The sequence below is a fragment of the Mustelus asterias genome, chromosome 12, assembly GCF_964213995.1.
Source record: "Mustelus asterias chromosome 12, sMusAst1.hap1.1, whole genome shotgun sequence".
NCBI lineage: Eukaryota > Metazoa > Chordata > Chondrichthyes > Carcharhiniformes > Triakidae > Mustelus > Mustelus asterias.
The window spans coordinates 22897424-22919248 of NC_135812.1; the positions used below are offsets into that span (position 1 = coordinate 22897424).

At 41.3% G+C, this 21825-nt stretch overlaps 1 protein-coding gene across 1 annotated transcript in view; it reads left to right on the forward strand.

Annotated features, from left to right (window-relative positions):
• Positions 1-21475, forward strand: part of LOC144501876 (stromal cell-derived factor 2-like) — a 25282-nt gene extending 3807 nt beyond the window's left edge. Inside the window, exons 2-3 of the mRNA XM_078225918.1 lie at positions 2198-2223; positions 19691-21475. Coding sequence (XP_078082044.1) covers positions 2198-2223; positions 19691-19981 — 317 coding nt within the window. The 3' untranslated portion in view covers positions 19982-21475. The remainder of the gene's footprint in view (positions 1-2197; positions 2224-19690) is intronic.
• The last annotated feature ends 350 nt before the right edge of the window (positions 21476-21825 follow it).

Genomic DNA, 21825 nt, shown 5'->3' on the forward strand with positions numbered 1-21825 from the left:
CGTGGTCTACCTCAGTCAGGCTGTTTTTTTTAATCCAAATTGGCTGCAAACCTTTTTTATTCATTGACGGGATGTGGGGGTCACTGGCCAGGTCAGCATTTATTGCCCATCTCGAGTTGCCCTTGAGAAGGTGGTGGTGAGCTACCATCTTAAACACTGCAGTCCCTGTGGTATAAGTACACCCACAGTGCTGTTAGGGAGGGAGTTCCAGGATTTTGACCCAGCGACAGTGAAGGAATGGCAATATATTTTCAAGTCAGGATGGTGAGTAACTTGGAGGGGAACATGGTGCTGCTATATGTCTGCTGTCCTTGTTCTTCTAGATGACAGTGGTTGTGGGTTTCGAAGGTGCTATCTAAGGAGCCTTGGTGAGTTCCTTCAGTGCATCTTGTCGATGGTGCAGACTGCTGTTACAACGTGTTGGTGGTAGTGGGAGGGAATGTGGATGGAATGTTAATCAATGGGCTGCTTTGTCCTGGTTGGTGTTTCCGAGTGTTATTGGAGCTACACTTCTCCAGTCAAGTGGAGAGTACTCCATCACACTCCTGACTTGTGCCTTGTAAATTGTGGACTGGTTTTGGAGTGTCAGGAGGTGAGTTACTCACCGCAGGATCCCTAGCCTCTGACTTGTGCTAGTAGCCACAATATTTATATGGCTAGTCCAATTAAATTTCTGGCCACTGGTAACCCCTGGGATGTTGATAGTGGTGGATTCAACAATGGCAGTGCCATTTAATGTCATGGGGTGATGATTAAATCCTCATTGGGGGAGGATCATTGACTGGTATTTGTGTGGTGTGAATGTTTCTTGCCACATGTCAGCTCAAAACTAGATGTTGTCCAGGTCTTGCTACATTTGTGGTGGGAACCTTCGGAGCCTGCAAAAATGGAACAGCAATTTAACACTTCTGGCTAAAAGTGGTTTCAGACACTTCAGCCATGTCTTTTGCACTGATGTATTGGGCCGTGCCATCATTGAGAGTGAGGCTGTTACTGGATCCTCCTCCAGTTATTTAATTGTTCCCCGTAAGTTACAATTGGATGTGGCAGGACTGCAGAATTTTTTGATCTGTTTGTTGTGGCTTCAGCATGTTGTCACCCAATTTTCAGGTGTGCCTGTGCTTCTCCTCACATGCTCTTCTGCTATCCTCATTGAACCAGGGATGGTCCCCTAGTACAAAGACGTTTGACTCAACTGATTCCTGAGATGAAGCGGTTATCTTATGAGGAAAGGTTGAGCAGGTTGCACCTGTATTCATTGGAGTTAAGAACATGAGAGGTGATCTTGTGGAAGAGCCTGAGAGGACCTGACACGGTGGAGGCTGAGAAGATGTTTTCCCTTGTGGGGGAGTCAAGAATTAGAGGCACAGTTTAAAAGTAAGGTGGCTCCCATTTAAGGCGGAAAGGAGGAGAGATATTTTCTGAGTCATTAACATGTGGAATTCTCTTAGCCAGAGAGCTGTGAAGGCAGGGTTGCTGAAAAGATAGATTCTTATTTGGAAGGGAGTAGTAAGGTTATGGAGATGGACAGGAAGGTGGAGTTGAGGCCATTATCAGATCTGCCACATGGTGGAACAGGCTTAAGGGGCTGAATGGCCTACTCTTGCACTTAATTTGTATGTTATATATATGTTTGTATGGAATACAGTTTTACTGCTGATGGCCCACAGTATCTGAGCAATAAATTAGAGCCTGTTAAAGGCAAGTCTGCAGCCCATCTTCTGCGCGTGACTCTTCTGCTTTCTCTATCTCTTCCCTGAATTTCTCACCTCTGTTTTCTCTTTTCCCTCCATGTTTAGCTACTATCTCAATTACTATCTCTGACTTACTGTCAAGTAGTGGAAAGTTTTAAAAAATACGTAAAGAGCAGTTCTGATGAGCGAATTATTAATATCTGTTGTATGAATTTGAATGTCCTAACATTCATTGTTTTGTTACTGTTACTTTCTGAAAGATAGACATTCTTTAAAACTTTGCTTTGAAATGTGGGTGACCATAGCAAGGTGATCATTTATTGCTCAACCATAATAGTAGAAGATGGTGGATCTTTTTCCTGACCACTGTCACCATTGCTCCGATAAGTGTTTCGGGAATTCCAGGATATTGGCTGAACAGCGATGAAAAGGTGGTCATAAACATCCAAATTAGGCTGGTGTATGACTTGGAGTTGATCATATTCCCGTGTTGTCTTTTTCAGTGGTGGAGGTCACAGGGAGCATGGAGGTGTGAGTTGGTGCTGTACATCCTTTATATTTTGCTTATGGCACCGAGAGTTTGCCAGACAGACTGCTTTGTCCTGGATGGTGTCAAGCTTTCTGAATAGTGTTATGGCTGTACCAAGCTGGGCAAGTGCTCAATATGTATCACTCTCCTGACTTGAACCTTACAGATGGTGCAGAGAGGGGTCAGATAGTGAGCCATTCATTACTGACTACCTGGCCCTTGTCCTGTTCCTATAATCATGGTATTGATGTGGTTGACTCCAAGATGTTGATGAGAGATTTAGCGATGCCGGTGCTGGTAATGTTGATGGAAAGAATCGTTGGCTTTCTCTGGCTTGATGTATTTATGTAACATGAATGTTCCCAGTGCAAACCTGGATTGTTCCAGGTTCTACAGCAGGTTGGATGAAGCTGCTTCGTTTTTGGAGAAGTTATGAATGGAACTGAACACTGAAATTCAGTGAGCTGCCCCACTCTTGGCTTTCTGACAGGGATGGTAATTCGAGCAGCTGAAGATGGTTAAGCTGAGGAAGCTTTTCTGCGGGCCTGTAGCAGTGATGACCAGGATTGTGGTGATGTGGCCCCAATAAGCATAACACAGTTTTATGTCTGCTATGAATGCAGCTACTGGAGGCTTTTCCCTTTCAATGTCGATCAAGCACTGTCCCCCACGCCAAATTGACTTTGGTTTTAAGAACATAGAACATAGAAAGCCACAGCACAAACAGGCCCTTCGGCCCACAAGTTGCGCCGATCACATCCCCACCTCTAGGCCTATCTATAGCCCTCAATCCCATTAAATCCCATGTACTCATCCAGAAGTCTCTTAAAAGACCCCAACGAGTTTGCCTCCACCACCACCGACGTCAGCCGATTCCACTCACCCACCACCCTCTGAGTGAAAAACTTACCCCTGACATCCCCCCTGTACCTACCCCCCAGCACCTTAAACCTGTGTCCTCTCGTAGCAACCATTTCAGCCCTTGGAAATAGCCTCTGAGAGTCCACCCTATCCAGACCCCTCAACATCTTGTAAACCTCTATCAGGTCACCTCTCATCCTTCGTCTCTCCAGGGAGAAGAGACCAAGCTCCCTCAACCTATCCTCATAAGGCATGCCCCCCAATCCAGGCAACATCCTTGTAAATCTCCTCTGCACCCTTTCAATGGCTTCAACATCTTTCCTGTAATGAGGTGACCAGAACTGCGCGCAGTACTCCAAGTGGGGTCTAACCAGGGTCCTATAAAGCTGCAGCATTATCTCCCGACTCCTAAACTCAATCCCTCGATTAATGAAGGCTAGTACGCCATACGCCTTCTTGACCGCATCCTCCACCTGCGAGGCCGATTTAAGAGTCCTATGGACCCGGACCCCAAGGTCCCTCTGATCCTCTACACTGCTAAGAATGGTACCCTTCATTTTATACTGCTGCTCCATCCCATTGGATCTGCCAAAATGGATCACCACACACTTATCCGGGTTGAAGTCCATCTGCCACTTCTCCGCCCAGTCCTGCATTCTATCTATGTCTCGCTGCAACTTCTGACATCCCTCCAAACTATCCACAACACCACCTACCTTGGTGTCGTCAGCAAACTTACCAACCCATCCCTCCACTTCCTCATCCAGGTCATTTATGAAAATGACAAACAGCAAGGGTCCCAGAACAGATCCCTGGGGCACTCCACTGGTCACTGACCTCCATGCAGAGAAAGACCCCTCCACAGCCACTCTCTGCCTTCTGCAGGCAAGCCAGTTCTGGATCCACAAGGCAACAGCCCCTTGGATCCCATGCCCTCTATGGCTTTTTAGTGTCATGTTAGTGCCGTGATGTTGAGGGAAGAAAACCTTAACCTTGCCACTCCGTTCTGTCTCCATCTCTATATCAAAGCTTGGAACCAAATGATTCCAGCAGGGTCTCAACTGTGCAACCTGATGGGTATTCATAAAGACACCAGCCAAGTCTGATGGTTAAAGGGGCTGACTCGTTATCAGGCTAAGGACTGTTGAGAGCAGCACAAAACAGGAGGTGTAGCTATGGAACAAACACAGGAATTGATTGGACAGTGGCTGTTGCTATGCCTTGAGTGCTTGAACCCTGTCAGATTGCGACCCCCTGACAAGAAGCACGACTCTCCCTATTCATGATCAAAAAGATGATGATTGTTTAGTGCCTGTCCTGTGAGTACTTGACTGGAAGCATGATCAGTACCAGCAGGATATCTATAAGGAGATGAAACAAAGAGACATCGGCAGCAGTAACCCGGATTAACCACTACAGAAGAATACTACCCTGACTCTGGGACTCTGATTGGAACAAAGCCCATCAGTTCGCCTCACCATAGGTAGTATCTCTAAGACAGAGTTGTGAATTTGGATATTGAGGTTAGTTACTTTGTGTGTAACAAAATAATGATGTGGAGATGCCGGCGTTGGACTGGGGTAAGCACAGTAAGAAGTCTCACAACACCAGGTTAAAGTCCAACAGGTTTATTTGGTAGCAAATACCATAAGCTTTCGGAGCAATGCTCCTTCGTCAGATGGAGTGGTCTCTGTTCTCAAACAGGGCACAGACACAGAAATCAAATTACAGAATACTGATTAGAATGCAAATCTCTACAGCCAGCCAGGTTTTAAATGCACAGACAATGTGGGTGGAGGGAGCATTCAACACAGGTTAACGAGATGTGTATTGTCTCCAGACAGTACAGCTTGTGAAATTGTGCAAGTCCAGGAGTCAAGCTGTGGGGGTTACTGATAATGTGACATAAATCCAACATCCCGGTTTAGACCGTCCTCATGTGTGCGAAACTTGGCTATCAGTTTCTGCTCAGTGACTCTGCGCTGTCGTGTGTCGTGAAGGCCGCCTTGGAGAACGCTTACCTGAAGATCCAAGGCTGAATGCCCGTGACTGCTGAAGTGCTCCCCCACAGGAAGAGAACAGTCTTGCCTGGTGATTGTCGAGCGGTGTTCATTCATCCGTTGTCGTAGCGTCTGCATGGTTTCCCCAATGTACCATGCCTCGGGACATCCTTTCTTGCAGCGTATCAGGTAGACAACGTTGGCCGAGTTGCAAGAGTAGGTACCATGTACCTGGTAGATGGTGTTCTCACGTGAGATGATGGCATCCGTGTTGATGATCCGGCACGTCTTGCAGAGGTTGCTGTGGCAGGGTTGTGTGGTGTCGTGGTCACTATTCTCCTGAAGGCTGGGTAGTTTGCTGCGGACAATGGTCTGTTTGAGGTTGCGCGGTTGTTTGAAGGCAAGAAGTGGGGGTGTGGGGATGGCCTTGGCGAGATGTTCGTCTTCATCAATGACATGTTGAAGGCTCCGGAGGAGATGCCGTAGCTTCTCCGCTCCGGGGAAGTACTGGACGACGAAGGGTACTCTGTCCACCGTGTCCCGTGTTTGTCTTCTGAGGAGGTCGGTGCGGTTTTTCACTGTGGCACGTCGGAACTGTTGATCGATGAGTCGAGCGCCATATCCTGTTCTTATGAGGGCATCTTTCAGCGTCTGTTGCGATCCTCCTCATCCGAGCAGATCCTGTGTATTCGGAGGGCTTGTCTGTAGGGGATGGCTTCTTTAACGTGTTTAGGGTGGAAGCTGGAGAAGTGGAGCATCATGAGGTTATCCGTGGGCTTGCGGTACAGTGAGGTGCTGAGGTGACCGTCCTTAATGGAGATGTGTGTGTCCAAGAATGCAACCGATTCCGGAGAGTAGTCCATGGTGAGTCTGATGGTGGGATGGAACTTGTTGATGTCATCATATAGTTGTTTCAGTGATTGCTCACCATGACTCCAAAGGAAGAAAATGTCATCGATGTATCTAGTGTATAGCATCGGTTGAAGGTCCTGTGCGGTGAAGAAGTCTTGTTCGAACCTGTGCATGAAGATGTTGGCATATTGAGGTGCGAATTTTGTCCCCATGGCTGTTCCGTGTGTCTGGATGAAGAACTGGTTGTTGAAGGTGAAGATATTGTGATCCAGGATGAAGCGGATGAGTTGTAAAATTGCATCTGGAAACTGGCAGTTGACGGCATTGAGTACTGAGGCCGTTGCAGCAATGCCATCATCGTGGGGGATGCTGGTGTAGAGTGCCGAGACATCCATTGTGACGAGGAGTGCTCCTGGCTCAACTGCTCCATGTGTGTTGAGTTTCTGTAGGAAGTCCGTAGTGAATTTCACAAGCTGTACTGTCTGGAGACAATACACATCTCTTTAACCTGTGTTGAATGCTCCCTCCACCCACATTGTCTGTGCATTTAAGACCTGGCTGGCTGTAGAGATTTGCATTCTAATCAGTATTCTGTAATTTGATTTCTGTGTCTGTGCCCTGTTTGAGAACAGAGACCACTCCATCTGACGAAGGAGCATTGCTCCGAAAGCTTATGGTATTTGCTACCAAATAAACCTGTTGGACTTTAACCTGGTGTTGTGAGACTTCTTACTGTAACAAAGTAAGTCAGGGGTCAGTTACTTTGTGTATAAAGAAGTTTGATGCCTGGTGTAATTTTGAGGTAATTTGGTACAGTACAATAAAGGATATTTGCACAATAATTCAGAGTTTGACCGTCTTTGTCCGTGGCGTCAGTTGACTTGAGTTCGAGGGCAACACTGAGTATCAGTAGGCTCCTTAAATTACTTTACTGATTTAAAAAAAAAATGTTTTTTCATCTGATGTGGGCATATCGGGCAAGCCCAGCATATGTAGCCCATCCCTAAATGTTCTTGAACTGAGTGGTTTGCTAGGCTATTTCAGAGGGAAGTTAAGAGTCAATCACATTGCTGTGGGTCTGGAGTCACATGTAGGCCAGACCAGGTATGGATAGCAGATTTCCTTCCCTAAAAAACATTAGTGAACCAGATGGGTTTTTACAACAATCAATGATAGTTTCCTGGTCACCATCATTGAGACCAGTGTATATTTTGGCTTCCACAGATTTGTTCTGTGTAAGGTGAATATGTCTGCTTTCTGTGGGTATCAGTGCAGTATTTCATAATATTGCATGATCATAAAAATGTGCATGTGTATATAGATTGGCATTTATACCCACAATACTGTAGTCTGGTTGTTATTGAGACTGAGTGAAGCTATTCTAAAGATGCTGCTGATGTGTCGTATCTGAATCACCGTGGAATGGAGTCAGTGCAGGCCTGACTTTTATTCTTCTAATACTGCTTTTGATGGGTCACAGCTACTTACTTAAAAGTTATTTACAGTTAAAGCTGGAACTAATTTGATTCTCTTCTTGACAACATAAATCATGATTTAACAATTTTGTTTTGTTTGTCTGAATAAATTTGAGACTTTCAAGAGGGGGCAGCCTTGAGCTGTAAATCATGTTTTCCACTTGGTTGATTCACATTTTGAAGTTTCATAAATTGTGATGATGAAAGTGCTATTGTTTTGAGGGCAGTGGATTCTTGTTATAAATTGATAGTTAGCATGTCTCAGTGTTGACTTTGACTATTGTTTAATTTAATGTCCAATTCATTAAATACTAAAAACTGGTTGACAGGTGACTTGATCAAAATTTTCAAGGTATGAAGGGAAACTGGGTAAAGAGTGAGAAATTTGGTTGGAGAGTCTAGGACTAGGGGGCATAGTCTAAATTAAATTAGAGACGGTATTTGCAGGTGTGAACTTAGGAAACCTTCCTACATGCACAAAGTAGTAAAAATTTGGAGCTCTGCCACAAACGGCAATTAGACACAGTGGTTAGCACTGCTGCCTCACAGCACCTGGACCCGGGTTCAATTCCTGGCTTGGGTCATTGTCTGTGCGGAGTCTGCACGTTCTCCCTGTGTCTGTGTGAGTTTCCTCCGGGTGCTCCGGTTCCTCCCACAGTCCGAAAGGCGTGCTGGTCAGGTGCATTGACCATGTTAAATTCTCCCTCAGCGTACTTGAACAGGTGCCAGAATGTAGTGACTAGGGGATTTTCACAGTAACTTTATTGCAGTGTTAACGGAAGCCTACTTGTGACACTAAGAAATAAACTTAATTGATGCTCGAAAAATCATAATTTTTAAACTTGAGATGGATTATTTTTGTTAACTAAAAGTATGAAGGGATTTGGGGCAAAAGTCAGTGTGTAGAGTCAGGCATGATCTTGCTGATCGATGGAACAGGCTTGAGGAAGTAAACAGCTTACTTTTCCTATGTTTGTAACTTGCATTGACAGTGTATCTGGTTATTTTTGCCTTAGTGCTATTGCCATATTACAATATCTTAATATTTTAATTGCACAATGTTGTTGCATGTGACATTTGACTGAAGAAAGTTAAATGTTGCAACTGACGTTCCTGGCACTCTACCCAGGGCATTCTTAACTACTGGCATTTACTATGCTCTTGCTAAAAAGACAAGGGATTTGCTTTTCCATAGCGTAAAACATTGTCACGTTTGGGAGAATGTGCATTGATTTGAGTGTATTTTCCCCCCTCTGAATTTATTGAAGGAAAGGAAGAATATCTCAGGATTTTGGTTTGATTTTGATTCTCTGTGGGGCCAGAATTCCGTTCCTCGCAAAAAAGGAGTATTTTTTGTTCCTGGTGAGCAGCAAGTGTGACTGTGACATCTGATCTCTTGTTGCTCTGCATAAGACAGATGTTACAGTTGTATAAATTTAATTATATTTTAGTTACGTGGTTATTAATAGGAAATCTTGAGGTCCAGTGTGACATGATGAATGTCTAGACGAATGAGATTAATTATAATTCCTGACTCAGCTTTCTTTTCCACACACTGTCTCTCATTTGGAGCTTCTGATTTGCAGCTGGCCTTGGCTTATTTTCCGAATGTTTGATTCCTGCCTCCAAGTGGCGTTGTGCCAGAATTAAACGCTACAGGCAATAGATTACCCGTCTACCGACCCCCACCACTGTCTTAAATATCTTGGATTATGATTGGATTTGAACTGGTAATCTTGAATGAATGGGAAGAGCATAGAATGCTTCCGACCTTTTGTCACTTTTTTAATAGTGTGCACTGAAAATAAAATTTCACTTTTTAAAAAGTAAATGTTCTCATGTTCAGGGCCAATTTTGAAACACGAGATATCTTGGAATTTGTCAACAAGGTCAGTGAATTTTCCACCATTCTGTTTTATTTCACAAAGCTGAAGCAGCAACCCCTGCTAAAAGTCTTCAACCTTGATATCATTTATAAGCTTCACAGATCTATTCACGTTGCAATCCACTGACTAGTTATCTGATTCATCTTAAATTCATTTTGGAACTAAATGTCTTGATGTAATCTTTTCTGAGCCACTACCATGTATTTGCCAGGCTGGAAGATAAGTACTTCTCCCATGAGTTAAGCACTCTTGACCTCTCCCACAAGATACAATAAATCTACATTGTGCTAGCTCCTATATTGTCACAACATAAATTTCTTTTTAAAAAAAGTAAATTTAGTCATCAGAGTCAGACTGGTTTTTAATTTGTGGTGAACTTAGCATTTGGCAAAATACGTGGGCACAGATTTTGCAGTCAGCAGTGAAGCAATGGTGCATGCTGCTGAACTTGAACAGCTCACAAGATCTAGTGATATCTGTAATATTATGATGTTAGCTTGAATCTAGCAACACGTCCAGAAACAACAATGTATTCAAAAAGGTGAAGCGACCATTGTATTTTCTTAAACCAAGAAGAACAAAAGCACTGATTGTCATATATTCTTGAGTAATAGCTGATTGCGTGTAAAAATTGACCCCTGACCTTTGACCGAAAAATCCTAACTCTACTAACCACCTGCCCGTGGCCTCTCCCACAGCCGATGGAGGCTCAAGAGGGGCAGTGAGATGGACGGTCGGGTGGGAACGGGAAGGACTCTTGGAGAGTGGGAGAAGCCGCTCAAAAATGGCGCTGATCAGGTTCTCCAAGCTCTGACGCCAATGAATTCAACCCTTACAAAAGATTGCGTGCATATAAGTCAATCCCTTATTGTTTACCTACAAGTTTGGCCTCTTCTTCATTTAATTACGCTTCAGAGATTGAAGTGCATGATTGTTAAAATATCAGGAACAAAATTTTAAATATAATAAAAATAGGTGGAATTTTTATCATTAAGAATTGTGACCTTGCACAAATATTAAAATTAGTAATTTAGTACCAGTGAGGCTATTAAACAGTAATTATGAACTTAGTACACATCAAAAAAATCCAGTTGCAAATCATTTAACAAAGTTGAACTTTTTCAAAGGTTTTTACAGCAAGATTAAATAGTGTAAAAGGGTGAGATCTCGTCATTTTTCTGTTTTCTAATTGATTGTAGACTGGTGCACCATCAACAGCACACCCTAGAGGGAAACAGAATGACGAACAGCAATATCTGCTTTCCCACATTTTAACTACCCACATGTGGATTCCAGAAGTTGCTGTCAGTTCTCAGGGAGTAATGATGGGGAATGCTGACAGCTTTGCCATTATTGTTGCTGCAAAATCCTGGCCAAAGTTCTGTAGGATGAGATGTCTTTTATTTAACTCTTAAGGTACCCTAACATTTTTTTTCATCCCAGCTGAGAACTGTGACATGACATGCTGGACATGGGTTTGATTACTACTTCACTAAACATATTCATAACCCAAATTAGATTACAAACTGAATGTCTGGTTAGTTCTTTATGTGGTACTTTATTTATTAAAAGGGGTTCTTGCTGCATTTTTATGTTGATTAGAAATCTGCTTTAAAGTTTCTCTCATTTTTGGAAAACTCTTGGGTTAAATTGTATCAGTCTGTCATCTGTTGCTAAACAATCTATGCTGAACCAAATGACATCTTATTCATTTGTAAAGTTCTTGTTTCTGTTTCGAAGGCTTGTGGGCACAAACCCTACTTCAAGGCCTAAACGCATTGCAGATTGACACTTCAGTGCAATACTGAAGGAGAGAGTGCTGTGGCTTTGTCATTCAGATAAGATGCTAAACATTTTGAAGAAGAGTAGAGAGTTCTCCTAGTGCCTTGGCCAACATTCACCCCTCAATCAACATCACCAAGATAGATTTTTGGATATAAATTTCAGTATTGATATGGGACTGAACTGTACATGAATTAGTTGTCACATTTTCTTCAAGACAGCAGTTCCATTTCAAAAGTAATTAATTGACTGCAAAACATCTTAACATGCCCTGAGAACCAAAATGCTCTATATAAAGTCAATTTTCCTTTACTTTGTTCCACGATCGAGGAGGCAAACAGTGAAGCACTGTTTAATTAAATATTTTGACTTAATTTTTTAAAACTATTTTCCAGCTCTAAACTGAGAACCCAGAGATTGAATTCCACCTGGAAATGTTTAGCAACACAAGCATCATTAATGAACAAAGCATTTAATGTATTTTTACTCCAAACCAGTATCTTGACCTTGAAGGATTCATTAAAATGATGTAAGCTTTGCGGTGCTAAGTTTTTTTTTCTTCATTTTGCTTAACATTTTAAAACATTTCTACAGAACCCTTGAGGAAAGATTTCATCTAATGCTTTGGAAGCAGTGATGAATTACCTTGAATTTACATTAACATGAACTTAATTATTTTTGGATTAGTTTAGCCCCAATCCTCACTGGTGAGATTTCACACTTGTCGTAATCAGCTCCCAAAGCTCTAAATTGTGACGATCCCATGCCTAGAGGATATCTAGGTCTACAGTTGATCTGAACTTTCATTGATGCTAAAAAGAAATGCATCATTCTATGAGGTACAAATATTTTCATCTTCCAATCTTGCAGATATTGAATCTCATTGATCACATAGAATTGACCAGCACAGGGCTTTTTGAGTAGGGTTGATATTTGTCAGGTTGTCAAAGCAGAACAGTAATTTGTGAAACATTCACGTGGTTGCCTCTGTGTACTGATTGACTATGAGCAAGTCTATTGCAAGCCTGTAGCTATTTCTGTTGTCAGAACAATGATCTCAAAAAAGCCATGGGCCAACTAATGTAACAGTTTCTAAAGCACAGAAGAAAATAAGTTGATGGCAGTTCCTGTTTACAGCTTCAAAAGTTTGATTGCACTCTCTTGTAATTTACTGATCTCAGCTGGAAAAATATGCTGACCCTTGTAGAATTTTCTGCTGTCTCTCAATGTGGGGTTACAGACAATCTTCTATCTATTTAATGGAGAATTTGATCTCAGATGGAAATAGAAATGAAATCCAGTTTCAATTTTGATCAGCTTTACTCTTCTTTAGAGTTGAGTTTGATTTTTAGCAAAGTTTAAAAAGTCAAATTCTCGAACTTATTTAAATACCTAAAAGGCAAATAAAAAGCAATTTGAATCTATTTCAGTTTATAATTTTCCAGTTCTACTCATTTAAACATAATTTACTAACACAAATTTTAATTAAAAAATATATGGCTCATTTCACAAGTCTGTTACTGTCAGGGAGTTTGTCCACTGGCTGTGCATATCTGGGGTTCAGGCATGTGTGCTCACAATTTTTCAATGCATCAGGTCAAGATTCCTTGCCTCGTACTTGTAATTATAAAAGCAGCTCCAGAAAATCAAATTCAACTCTAAAGAAACGTAAGCTCCAGAGACAGAACAGATCTAAGTTTATCACCTTTAGGTCCTGACAGAACTTTGATACTTTGTCCAAGACACTATTATTCCCACGAAACTCATCTCCGAACTCCATGGCCTGGGCCTCGGCACCTCCCTCTGCGACTGGATCCTGAACTTCTTAACTCACAGACCACAATCAGTAAGGATAGGCAACAACACCTCCACGATCATCCTCAATACCGGTGCCCCACAAGGCTGTGTTCTCAGCCCCCTACGATACTCCTTATATACCTATGACTGTGCGGCCAAATTCCCCTCCAATTCGATTTTCAGTTTGCTGACGACACCACCGTAGTGGGTTGGATCTCAAACAATGACGAGACAGAGTACAGGAAAGAGAGAATCTGGTGAACTGGTGCGGCAACAATAATCTCTCCCTCAATGTCAACAAAACGAAGGAGATTGTCATCGACTTCAGGAAGTGTAAAGAAGAACATGCCCCTGTCTACATCAATGGGGATGAAGTAGAAAGGCTTGAGAGCTTCAAGGTCCAGATCACCAACAACCTGTCCTGGTCCCCCCATGCCAACAGTATAGTTAAGAAAGCCCACCAACGCCTTGTTTTCTCAGAAGACGAAGGAAATTTGGCATGTCAGCTATGACTCTCACCAAATTTTACAGATGCACCATAGAAAGCATTCTTTCTGGCTGTATCATAGCTTGGTATGGCTCCTGCTCTGCCCAAGACCGCAAGGATCTACAAAAGGTCGTGAATGTAGCCTTACCTATCACGCAAACCAGCCCCCATCCATTGACTCTGTCTACACTTCCCGCTGCCTCGGCAAAGCAGCCAGCATAATTAAGACCCCACGCACCCCGGACATTCTCTCTTCCACCTTCTTCCTTCGGGAAAAAGATACAAAAGTCTGAGGTCACGTACCAACCGACTCAAGAACAGTTTCTTTGCTGCTGTCAGTCTTTTGAATGGACTTGCCTTGCATTAAGTTGATCTTTCTCTGCACCCTAGCTATGACTGTAACACTACATTCCGCACTCTCATTTCCTTCCCTATGAACGGTATGTTTTGTCTGTACAGCGCGCAAGAAACAATACTTTTCACTATATGTTAATACATGTGACAATAAATCAAATCAAGTAGCAGATGTTCATGTTTGCCGACATAGTAACTATCTCAGGGCAATTATATCATGGAAAGACGTACAGTAAAGCTTAATAGTGCTTCTCCCTCCAAATGCATGTGCTTTCCCGGAGTTCTCGAATAGTGATTGAGAGTGTCATCAAGCACTCGAACCCCAGTTTCCCTTTCTCATTTGAAGCCAATGGTGTTGTACATTGAGCTGTAATTGTTTTGCTGGCTGAGATTCAGTGACTCCAACACAACCCTGAGACCTTTGGTACGAAGGGGTTAACACTGGATCAGGTACTTTTCCTTGATACCTATTGCACTGATATTTCAAACCTTGGTGGATGCTGATTTATTGGCCAAATTTTCTTTAAAAATTCCAAATGAAATTAGATGAAACTACAGCAATATTTGCATATAAAAGTGTAAAGTAAAAGCTCAATTCAAGAAGGATAGTTTACCATTTTAGATGCTTCCTGACCTTTAGACCCCAGTTTTAACATCCCCTTTAGGTGGCACTGCTTTTGAGGATAATTCCCTCAGCTATCTCTCACCACCTCTGCTGGAGTCTTTCTGCTACAGAAGATTTGTTTCAAATTTGGCAATCATTTTAAAACCTTTGCATAACCTGTTGTGCCAAAACCAGGAGTGGAAGTGGTTGGATCAATGCAATAATGCTCTATGCAAGCCAAAAAAGTGTTGTTCAAATCTGAAGTCCTTACGCATTTCAACCCTACCCTATCCCAATGCATCTGCTTATGATGCTGGAGAGGTGGTATCCCACATCATGCCGTCAGGTGAAGAAAGGCCATTGCTTTTGCATCTTGAGCATTGAACAAACTGAGAGCAGCTATGCACAAATCTAAATGGAAACCTTGGGGATTCTCTTTTCAGTAAAGAGATTCCACTAATTCTTGTACAAAGGAATGTTCACACTTTTGACTGACCATTGCCCAATAACGATAATTTTTTGTATCACACGCAGGAGCTCCTTATGACTTACTGGTGTCATACAGGTTTACAGCATGGAAACAGGCCCTTCAGCCCAACTTGTCCATGCCACCCTTTTTTTAAAAACCCCTAAACTAATCCCAATTGCCCACATTTGGCCTATATCCCCCTGTACCCATGTAACTATCTAAATGCTTTTTAAAAGACAAAATTGTATCCTCCTCTACTACTACCTCTGGCAGCTTGTTCCAGACACTCACCACCCTCTGTGTAAAATAATTGCCCCTCTGGACACTTTTGTATCTCTCCCCTCTCACCTTAAACCTATGCTCTCTAGTTTTAGAGTCCCCTACCTTTGGGAAAATATATTGACTATCGAGCTGATCTATGCCCCTCATTATTTTATAGACCTCTATAAGATCACCCCTCCGCCTCCTACGCTCCAGAGAAAAAAGTCCCAGTCTATCCAGCCTCTCCTTATAACTCAATCCATCAAGTCCCGGTAGCATCCTAGTAAATCTTTTCTGCACTCTTTCTAGTTTAATAATATCCTTTCTATAATAGGATGTCCAGAATTGCACACAGTATTCCAAGTGAGGCCTTACCAATGTCTTGTACAACTTCAACAAGACATTCCAACTCCTGTATTCAATCTTCTGACTGATGAAACCAAGCATGCCGAATGCCTTCTTCACCACTCTGTCCACCTGTGACTCCACTTTCAAGGAGCTATGAACATGTACCCCGAGATCTCTTTGTTCTGTAACTCTCCCCAACGCCCTACCATTAACTGAGTAAGCCCTGCCCTGGTTCAATCTGGCAAAATGCATCACCTCGCACTTGTCTAAATTAAACTCCATCTGCCATTCGTCAGCCCACTGGCCCAATTGATCAAGATTGACTTATTGATTATTATTTGATTTTTGTTCATGTTACATTGTTAGAAATTGGGGATGTTCAGTTTAAAGGGGGAGGAAATGTTATGTATTTACATTGAGTCTTGGTTGCTACAGTAAGCAGTGTGTATTAATATATGCATGTTGTCACCAGAATGACGTCACAGATGGCTCATGTGGGCAACTGTAGTGAACACACCTTGTAATAAAGCTCCATTAGTTTTTAACCTTCCATGCTTCCTAGCGCCAATCTCACACTATACAAGAGTGAGAATGAAAAAGGAGTCCCAGAAACAAAAAAGTAGGTGCTGGAAATCAAAAAGGAGTCCTCGAAAATCTCAAGAAAAGTCAAAAATAATTCAATCCTCCTTACATAATGCTTAGACTAGCTCAACATTCTTAACTCTTTTCAGCCTTTAGCAAGTTACATGTTTAATAAATGCAATTATCTCAAGCATATAATGCAATTAATTAGAAGGATAGATCATAAATCAAAAGTACACAATTGATTAAACCTTACAGCAATTCAGGTAAGGAGCAGATGCCTCTTTTAATGTCTTGAGTTGCGCTACCCAGTTGTTAGCTTTGAAAGAGCAGCATTTTGCAGTCTGCCTCTTGTCATTGGCCCACATTGAACATTAGGAAGAAGTGGAGCTGCTCTATTTGCATGGTTGAAGGAAGCTAAACTCACCACAGAATTCAGTCTTTCAATTTCATTCAAAGGATCTTTTTAACAATGTGATATGTTAATCCCTGCCAATCAACCCCATTGGTACTGAAAATTAACTATTACAAGTGGGGAATCTCACTCCTTCAGATTTTAATTGTTCGATTTTTTTTAAATCCAAAGTGCTGACACTCCAGTGCAGTACTGAGGGAGCACTGCTCTGTCAGAGGTGCTGTCTTTCAAATGAGTCATGAAATCGGGTCATTGTCTGCCTGCTCTGGTGCTTTAAAAGATCCCTGGCACTATTTTAAAGAGAAGCCAGGGAATTATCCCTCTTGTCCTGGCCATTTATCCCTCAATCAACATTACAAACATATTAACAACATTACAACAGTGACTTGTTTTTCTTTTTTATGGAATGGGGGCATCTCCTTCAGAATTGCCGATATTAGTGACTGGGGAGGACAGTACATCAGGCATGTAGTCAGTAACAGGTTGGGTATAGGTGTGCCTGATGACCTTTATTGCTTCTTTTTTGATTTTGTTTGTTTGTTTGTATGCGTGCATGATGATTAATTGGGTGAGAACATCTCCAGGTGATGAATTTACTGTAGTAAATCTTCAGCTTTGGGCCAAAAATGCTGTACGGTAAACTACATAATTCGCTTGTATCATCTGGTTAAGACCATTTTCTGTCTGAAACTAATCTCAGCCTTTAGAGTTTAGAACGCTAAATAAATACTTGGGTGTAAATGCCATCAAACCGATGTCCATATTCTATACATGAACATAAAACCAGGAGCTGCTTTCCTGAGGCCAGCACTAGCTCTGCTAATAGTCCGTATAACTCAATTTTGTTTGCTATGCACTGAAATAAGAATTGCAATGGTACATTTCAATGGCATCCTGGTGAAGTTACTGTAAGATGGCCCTGGTTTTTTGAGCAGACCAATTGCTGTTGGTTCTGATTACACCCATCTATTAAGTTATATAAATGTTATATTGGTGGAATTGAATTAATAGCTTAATGCTTTATTTAAATGTCCAGTTCTCATGACTTGTGATTAAACAAGGACACTTTTTTTGCTTGTAGCAAAATTAACCCACAGCAAAGAAAATTATACAGCGAGTAAGTAAAACACTAACTTCAATTTAATCAGGTGGAAAAACTATTGAGTTCTAACATTTGCTCTGGGACAATCATAACTTCAATACAAGGCAATTGGCTAGGCGAACAATTCATTATAATGCCAAGCTGAAGCGTAACAAATAAATTATTCTCAGAACAATAGCCTTTTTTCCATTTTCTGCACAATTATACATGGCTGTATAATCTCAAACAGAGATTATACTGAAATGTTAAAGATGGATTGTTGCTCTCCAATGACATAGATAACCTTAGAGGATGTTACAGTGGTTAGCAATGCTGCCTCAGCACCAGGGACCCGGGCTTGATTCTGGCCTTGGGTGACTGTCTGTGTGGAGTTTGCCCATGGAATTTGCCCATGAACAAAGTTCTCCCCATGTCTGCATGGGTTTCCTCCAGGTGTTCAGGTTTCCTCCCTCAGTCCAAAGATGCATGTGGGGTTAAGGGGAGAGAGTGGGGGAAAGGGTCTGGATAATGTACTCTGAGAGAGTCAGTGCAGACTCGATGGGCTGAATGGGATTCTATGATTCCCTGAATTATCAAGAGGACATCCGAAAGTGGACTCTTCTATGCCACTCAAGGATATGCTGCAACATAAAATAGCCTCTTTGTCCTGAATGGTGTTGAGCTTCCTGAATGTTGTTGAAGCTGCACTTTTCCAGACAAGTGGAGAGTATTCCACTCCTGACTTGTGCCTCATGGATTGTGGACAGGCTTTGGGGAGTCAGGAGGTAAGTGGACATATGATGGACATATCACAGTAATGACCAAGGAATATATTGCTGCTAACCAATTAATTTGTGGAAATTGTCAGAGCAATTTGTTAAAATAGGACTCCCCGCTGAAATGCTACACACTCGGACAGGGGCACTTTTGCAAATAAATTAGAGGAAAAATGTATTGTGGATCCAATTAGAAATCAATTTAACCTTCAGTGCAGGCCACAAATTCCCAGTGGTTTTCCTGGTATCCCATTAAGCCTTATCGTGCTTCTTCAGCTCCGATACTAAAATGTTTCTTTGAATCAGAGGAATTGATTTAAATCGCACCTATCTCAACTCGGGATATTATTCCAATATGTTTTATAGCCATGATGATGAATTTTGAAGTATTGGAATGATCTGTCTCCAACAGGGAGTCGTCAAAGCCTTAACAGTAATTGTTAAAACTGTATTTCAGTTCTAACTATGAATTCTGGTTAATTCGGTCCTCCCTCATTTGGAAATAATGCCTTACATTTTCCAGTCTACTCCCACTTGTTTTACTGGCAGATCTGTGTGGTTGCTCGCCATGGGCGGCACAGTGGTTAGCACTGCTGCCTCACAGCGCCAGGGACCCAGGTTCAGTTCTGGCCTTGGGTGACTGTGGAGTTTGCACATTCTCCCCGTGTCTGCGTGGGTTTCCTCCGGGTTCCTCCCACTGTCCAAAGATGTGCAGGTCAGGTGGATTGGCCATGCTAAATTGTCAAGGGGACTAGTTAGGGTAAATGCATGGGGTTAGGGCCTGGGTGGGATTATGGTCAGTGCTGACTCGATGGGCTGAATGGCCTCCTTCTGCACGGTAGGATTGTATGATTCTATGAGATCTGTAAATACTGAAGAATATAGCATCACGTGAAGTTTTGAAGAAGTTGGAAGCTTTCAGTTTTTTAAGCTAGCTGTTTATCATCTGAGCCTGTCTAAAATCCCTTGATAGGTTTTGATATCATACTGGGGTTTGTTAAATTGCAAATATTGGCTCAGTCGCAGGCATCAACATTATGATGATGCTTATTTTTTCCACATTTCTCTAGGTTGGAGTGAAAGAGTTCATATCGCCATGTACCTTTTTGATAACTCCCGCCGCCGCCCCCACACACACAATCCCATTATGTTTTGAATCTGAGACTTTGCACCACTAATGCTGACTATTACGACTGGTTTAATTTTCTTATGGAGCCTGGTGTTATTTCTTTTTACCTTGTTATTTGCAATTAGCCATCCTAGCAACCCCAGACCTTTATTAACCTGTCTGCTTTGAGTACAAAAAGAGAGGATTATGTAAGAAATGGATGGTGTTATTCAGACTACTGTAAATTATAGCTTTTATATTTGTATTTTGAGTTTATATTTGGTTAAAGGTGGTTTTATTAATATATTTTCATGTTTTCTTTGAAAAAGGAGGTGAGTGCATTTGGCGAAGATGGAGAAGGAGATAGCCTAGATAATTGGACTGTCGTGTGTAGTGGAACATACTGGGAACGAAAAAATCCTGTAAAGTTCAAACATACCGCTACAGAAGTCCTCCTGTCTGTTACAGGAGAACAATTTGGGCGACCTATAAGTGGCCAACTTGAAGTTCATGGCATGCAATATTCAAACCAGTACAACTCTTGGAAAGCGATGGAAGGAATCTTCATGAAACCTATGGACATGTCAAGGGCTGGAGCAGATGCACATATTGAACTATAAGCAAAACAAAAATTATCAGTACTGTTGTGTGGTTTAGTTTGCAATTGGACTCTGAACAAAATCTCAATCCGTTTTTAAAGATGGAAAATCCTTTTCAGTATTATAACATAAAAGTGCAAAATCTTGCACCCGAATGGTATGTTTTTGAAAAAGTTGATATTTCTGTGGAGAAATGTTTTGTGTGAGACCTTCCTCCCCAACATCTGGTGGGCGCAGACACAGTTTATAATAGTTCAGTTGATTGGAACTGTATTTGTCCTTCCAATGAAAGAACAAAATTGGAGATGCATTAAATCTAAATTAAATTGACTGGAATATTTTTATTTCAGATAGCCCAAGTAAGCATTCAAAATTAGAAATCAGCCCATGAGAATGATATAAGCTATAATATTTGGACCACTAAAAAATAGTGCCAAAAGTTTTTTTTTGATATTAATTATATTGGGATCGCCATGTATTTTGAGCCCTGATTTAATACAAAGTAAATTTGAATTCTTAAGTAAAAGGGAAGTGGAGTCACCAATTGAAGTGTGGAATTTATTGAACTAAAAGTTGGCAACAGAAAAGGCTAGTAATGAACTTTATACCCTGGAGATCATGGATTTGCTTTTCTTGGCTGGCTGAGATTTCAATTCAATTTGCCTAAATAGAGTGGGATATAAAGGAAAGGTGCTTCATTTCACGTTTGAAATGGGAAAACTGATGGGCCAAACCCTCACTAAATGAAAAGTCATTTATTTTAAGACAATTACCAAATTCAGCTTCCCTTGGAAGATGTATGATGGCAATTAACCTGCAAAAGGAGAAAAATTGTGTCCGGGGAAGGAAAATGGCAGTCTTAAAACAAAACAAAACATTAGTTTTGTGATTGATAGACCAAGCTTAATAGTTTTTCTGAGTGCCAAGCTAGGAACCAAAGACTATCACCTTAATGGACATTTTTCCTTTGGCAACTTTTCCCTAACCCACCTGCATCTTGAAAAGCACACTATTCAGTAAACTGTTTACAACATTCTTTGTTTCATTCTTCAACAATCCTGACACTTTTAAAATCCTCTTTAAAAGAAAACAATTTCTGATGTGAACTCTTGACTCCTGGAATTTGTATCTAGAAATAAACCCATAATTTCTTTAACCCAACTGTGCATCTTTGCTACTCTGCATATGTGGTTCTTAATGCGTGATCTAATAAAATTGATAAATTCATATTGAAATATGTTGGGACCAGAAAGGGAAGGGAATTATTGTAATATTGTAACTATGGTGCAGCAGAATTTTGATGGAAGATCAAGATTGTGTTAATGGATGAAATAATTCATAATTCACTTATCCTTATGATATTACAATATGATCAACCAATTCAGAAGAACTATCAAATTAAAATGTGGATACAGATGTGCATTGGATTTTAATTGTACTATTCACTATTCACATAAAAAGATTATCCAAATGTTGCAGTGTAATATTTACTGCAAAATAAATTGTCATGTGTTATGAATTGATCCAATTTTCATTATTTTACTGTTCTGTTAAATTTTGTTGAGGATGACATATTTTGATGTTGGTGTAGAGTTTCGATATTGCCGTGGAGTTTTGACATTGCCTTTTTTTGCGGGACAAAATTAGCTGTCCAGCTGCTTTTGGACTTTGTCCCCTTCAGGTGATCAGATGGAGAATTTTAGAGTTTAAAATCTGCCTTGATTACAAGCTGCAGCATGGGTTCCAGTATGCCACCTGGTGGTACAGCAAAGAGCCCTGAATACAGCGTCTCACAGATATACTTTCAGATTTGATTACAAGTAATTAGCATTTACCAATTAGAGATGTACATTTTCATATAAATT